The 3374-nt window shown below is 36.0% G+C and overlaps 1 protein-coding gene across 1 annotated transcript; it reads right to left on the reverse strand.

The window, feature by feature from the left end:
* Positions 1-1836: 1836 nt before the first annotated feature.
* On the reverse strand, positions 1837-2949 carry LOC119525634 (olfactory receptor 7E24-like). Its single transcript, XM_037824449.1, has one exon. The coding sequence runs from the start codon at positions 2932-2934 to the stop codon at positions 2005-2007; it is 930 nt and encodes a 309-aa protein (XP_037680377.1). The 5' UTR covers positions 2935-2949; the 3' UTR covers positions 1837-2004.
* Positions 2950-3374: the final 425 nt, after the last annotated feature.

The raw sequence follows: 3374 nt of genomic DNA on the forward strand, positions 1-3374 counted from the left end.
GGAGTGAGAGTCCCTGGGAACATGGGACACAACTAGGAATGAGCCTGGCCCTGGTGTCAAGGGATTGAGAATGCCTTCTTGACCAAAAGGAGGGAAATAAAGATTGCCTTCCAACAGAGTGAGACAGTTAATGATAGATCCCCAGATTGGTCCTCATTGGAACCTGAGAGAATGTGCCTACACCTGCAAATGAAATGTATCAGTTAGTTGAGAAATTTAAAAAAAATAGAAAAAGAAAATATCCATGATGGACTGTGTTGGGGCCCTACATTTTTCTCAATGCATTTCTTCCCCCAATTTCTGACCATGTGGAAAATATAGCAAGCAGAGGGTGGGCAAAGCCATTAGTAAAAACATGAGTAACAAAAAATGATATACCATTTCACAGCCATTAGAATTGCTACTATTATAATTGGAGATAACAGGTGTTGGAGAGCATGTAGCAAAATGGTCTTGTTTCATTCTTACAATCTTTAACAATTTTACAGAGTCCATGTGTCCTTACATCAATTTTATCTTTCAGATATACTTATGCTGATTATGTGTAAATATGCGTGTAATTAATTCTTAACTTTGGTTTCATAATGGAGTCATTGTTCATTGCTGGTGTGAATGCAAAACTGTGTAACTACTTATGAAAGAAGTTTTGTGGTTTCTCACAGAGCTTAGTATTATAATACGAGATGGAAATCACACTTCTAATTGTATGCCAAACATATTTCCAATCAAGTCTCGGATATTTCCACAAGAATATTGATAATGGTGTTATTCACAAGATGGAAGCAACCCAAGTGTCAAGCAACAGATGATTGGATAAACAAAATAGTGTGCATACATACAGCTGAAATTCAGCTTTATTCAGCTAAAAAAGTGACTGAAATTCTTACACATGTTACAAGGTTCAATATGGATGAACTTTGAAGACACTATGTTAGGTGAATCAAGCCAAACACATAACATCAAATATTTTATGATCCCATTGATTTGAAATTAGAATAAGGAAATAATCAGTGTTAGAAACATAAATATGGATTATGGTGTTCTCACATAGTGGTATGGAATGGTGAGTTAATGCTTAATTGGTATAGAGTTTCTGTTTACCAGGATGGAAAATTTGAGTAATGGATGCTGGTAATTGTAGCATGATATTGGGAATATAATTTACATATAATTTAATTTAATATAATCCATTGATGTTAAAAGTGGATAGCTTACATTGTTTATAAGTTACCAGAATAAATATTTTAAGAAACTATAGAAATGTGCAGCATAGTAAACCCCAAGGTAAAATCTGAAGCATACTTAACAGTGTAATTATAATAATATTTCTTCATCAATTTAAATAAAGTTACCACAACTTATGGAAAGCATTAATTATGAGGAAAACCATGCATGTGAGAGGGGGTTTATGGATATAATTTACATTCTGTATTAATTATTTGTGTTTAGAATACAATTATTATAAAAACAACATAACCTGGGATTTTATAAATCCTCATGCTCAGGCTACACCAAAGTAGAATTAAAACATACTCTTTTGTGGTGAGACACATGGATCAGTATTTTTAATTTGCCTTAGGAGACTCCAATATGAAACCAAAGTTGAGGATTAATGACATGCATATTCACATATAATAAATATATCTGAAAGATAAAATTGGTGTAAGGACACATGAACTTTGTAAAATTGTTGAGGATCATAAGTATGAAACAAGAGCATTGTGAGTACTTCAGGATGCCAGAGTCACACATATGAAATGAAAGTTCCACAGCTATAGTAGAATTCAGTCATTTAGTGACTATGATTTGTGAAGGATTCCATAGCACTACCCAGATTCCATTAAAAATATGGCAAAAGGAGTAATATCGAGACTTTAAACATCAAGAGCATGAAAGCTATGTGAGCTACAATCACAGTGTATCAAGAGAGAAAGTATTCCTACACCCAGATGTGTGCTTTTGATGTGTTTTCCACACACCAAAGAAAGGTGACAAGGATGGAGATTATGTTGGTCTACTGAGGATCTTCAACAGGGCCCTCTTGATGTCCTTGTTTCTCAGGCCATAGATGAAGGGGTTCAGCATTGGAGTGACTATGGTGTATGTCACAGAGGCCAATGCACTTTCCCAGGGAGAAGGTGATAAAACTGAACTGAAGTATACACCAATGCCTGTTCCATAAAATAAACAAATGACTGAAAGATGAGAACTACAGGTTGAAAAGGCTTTATATTTCCCACCTGATGTTGGGACTGTCAGAATGGAAGAAACAATTCGAGCATAAGAGTAAAGAATCCCTGAGAGTGGAACACCACCAAAGATGGCACCAAGAAAATAAATTAATATGTTATTGGTAGGGGTTTCAAAACAGGCAATGTTGATGAGTTGAGAAGGGTCACAGAAGAAATGAGGAATTTCAATAACTGTGAAGAAAGTAAGTTGTGATACCATCCAACTGTGCAGCTGAGAGTCCAAAATGCTGCTGAAAATTGACAACAGTAAAAGCATGCTACAGAGGCAAGGGTTCATGATAACAGGATAGCGTAGAGGGTGACAGACAGCCACAAACCGGTCATAGGCCATCACACTTAGAATCAGACTGTCCAAACATGCAAAAAGAACTGAAAAAGACATCTGAGTCAGGCATCCTACATAGGAGATGACTCTGCTGTTCATTTGGATGTCCACAATCATCTTTGGGATTGTGGTGGAGGTGAAAAATATGTCATCCAAGGAAAGAATGGACAGGAAGAAGTACATGGGAGTGTGGAGGTGAAAGTCAGAGCTGATGGCCAGAATGATGAGCAGATTCCCTACTATAGTTACAAAGTACATGGATAGGAACAGCCCAGAGAGGAGAGGTTGCATCTCTGCATCTTCTGAGAGACCCAGGAGGAGGAATTCTGTAGCATGTGTAGTATTCTGTGATTTCATGTGGCTGAGACACCTTCTGGAAAAGATAAGAGTTGAGATTAAAGAAAAAGATGCATATAGCCACTGAGCACTGTTTCTCTATTTTGGATTAAAGGAATACATGACTGAGGAATACATACCCTAATATCTCCTGCAATATTACTCAGTTCTGGCATACACATTCTTCTGCAAACACTTTTGTATTCATTTCAGTGCTATTCACCTGTTTCTGTATATACCCACTATAGAGACACTGGCATGAAGAGTGTTAGGAGAGAAAGTACTTTAAGAGTTACTCCATGAACCTAGTAAATGATCAGCTCTCTATTTTTGAAGGCAATGTATGGAATAAAAATTGTATTTTTTAAAATTTTTTAAAAATTATCATTCCAATTAAAATATGCTAGGAAGTAGCCAAATATACTTTATACACACACAGAGCAGATATACTCTTAATTTGG

The sequence above is a fragment of the Choloepus didactylus genome (genome assembly GCF_015220235.1).
Source record: "Choloepus didactylus isolate mChoDid1 chromosome 25 unlocalized genomic scaffold, mChoDid1.pri SUPER_25_unloc2, whole genome shotgun sequence".
In the NCBI taxonomy this organism is placed as follows: Eukaryota; Metazoa; Chordata; class Mammalia; order Pilosa; family Megalonychidae; genus Choloepus; species Choloepus didactylus.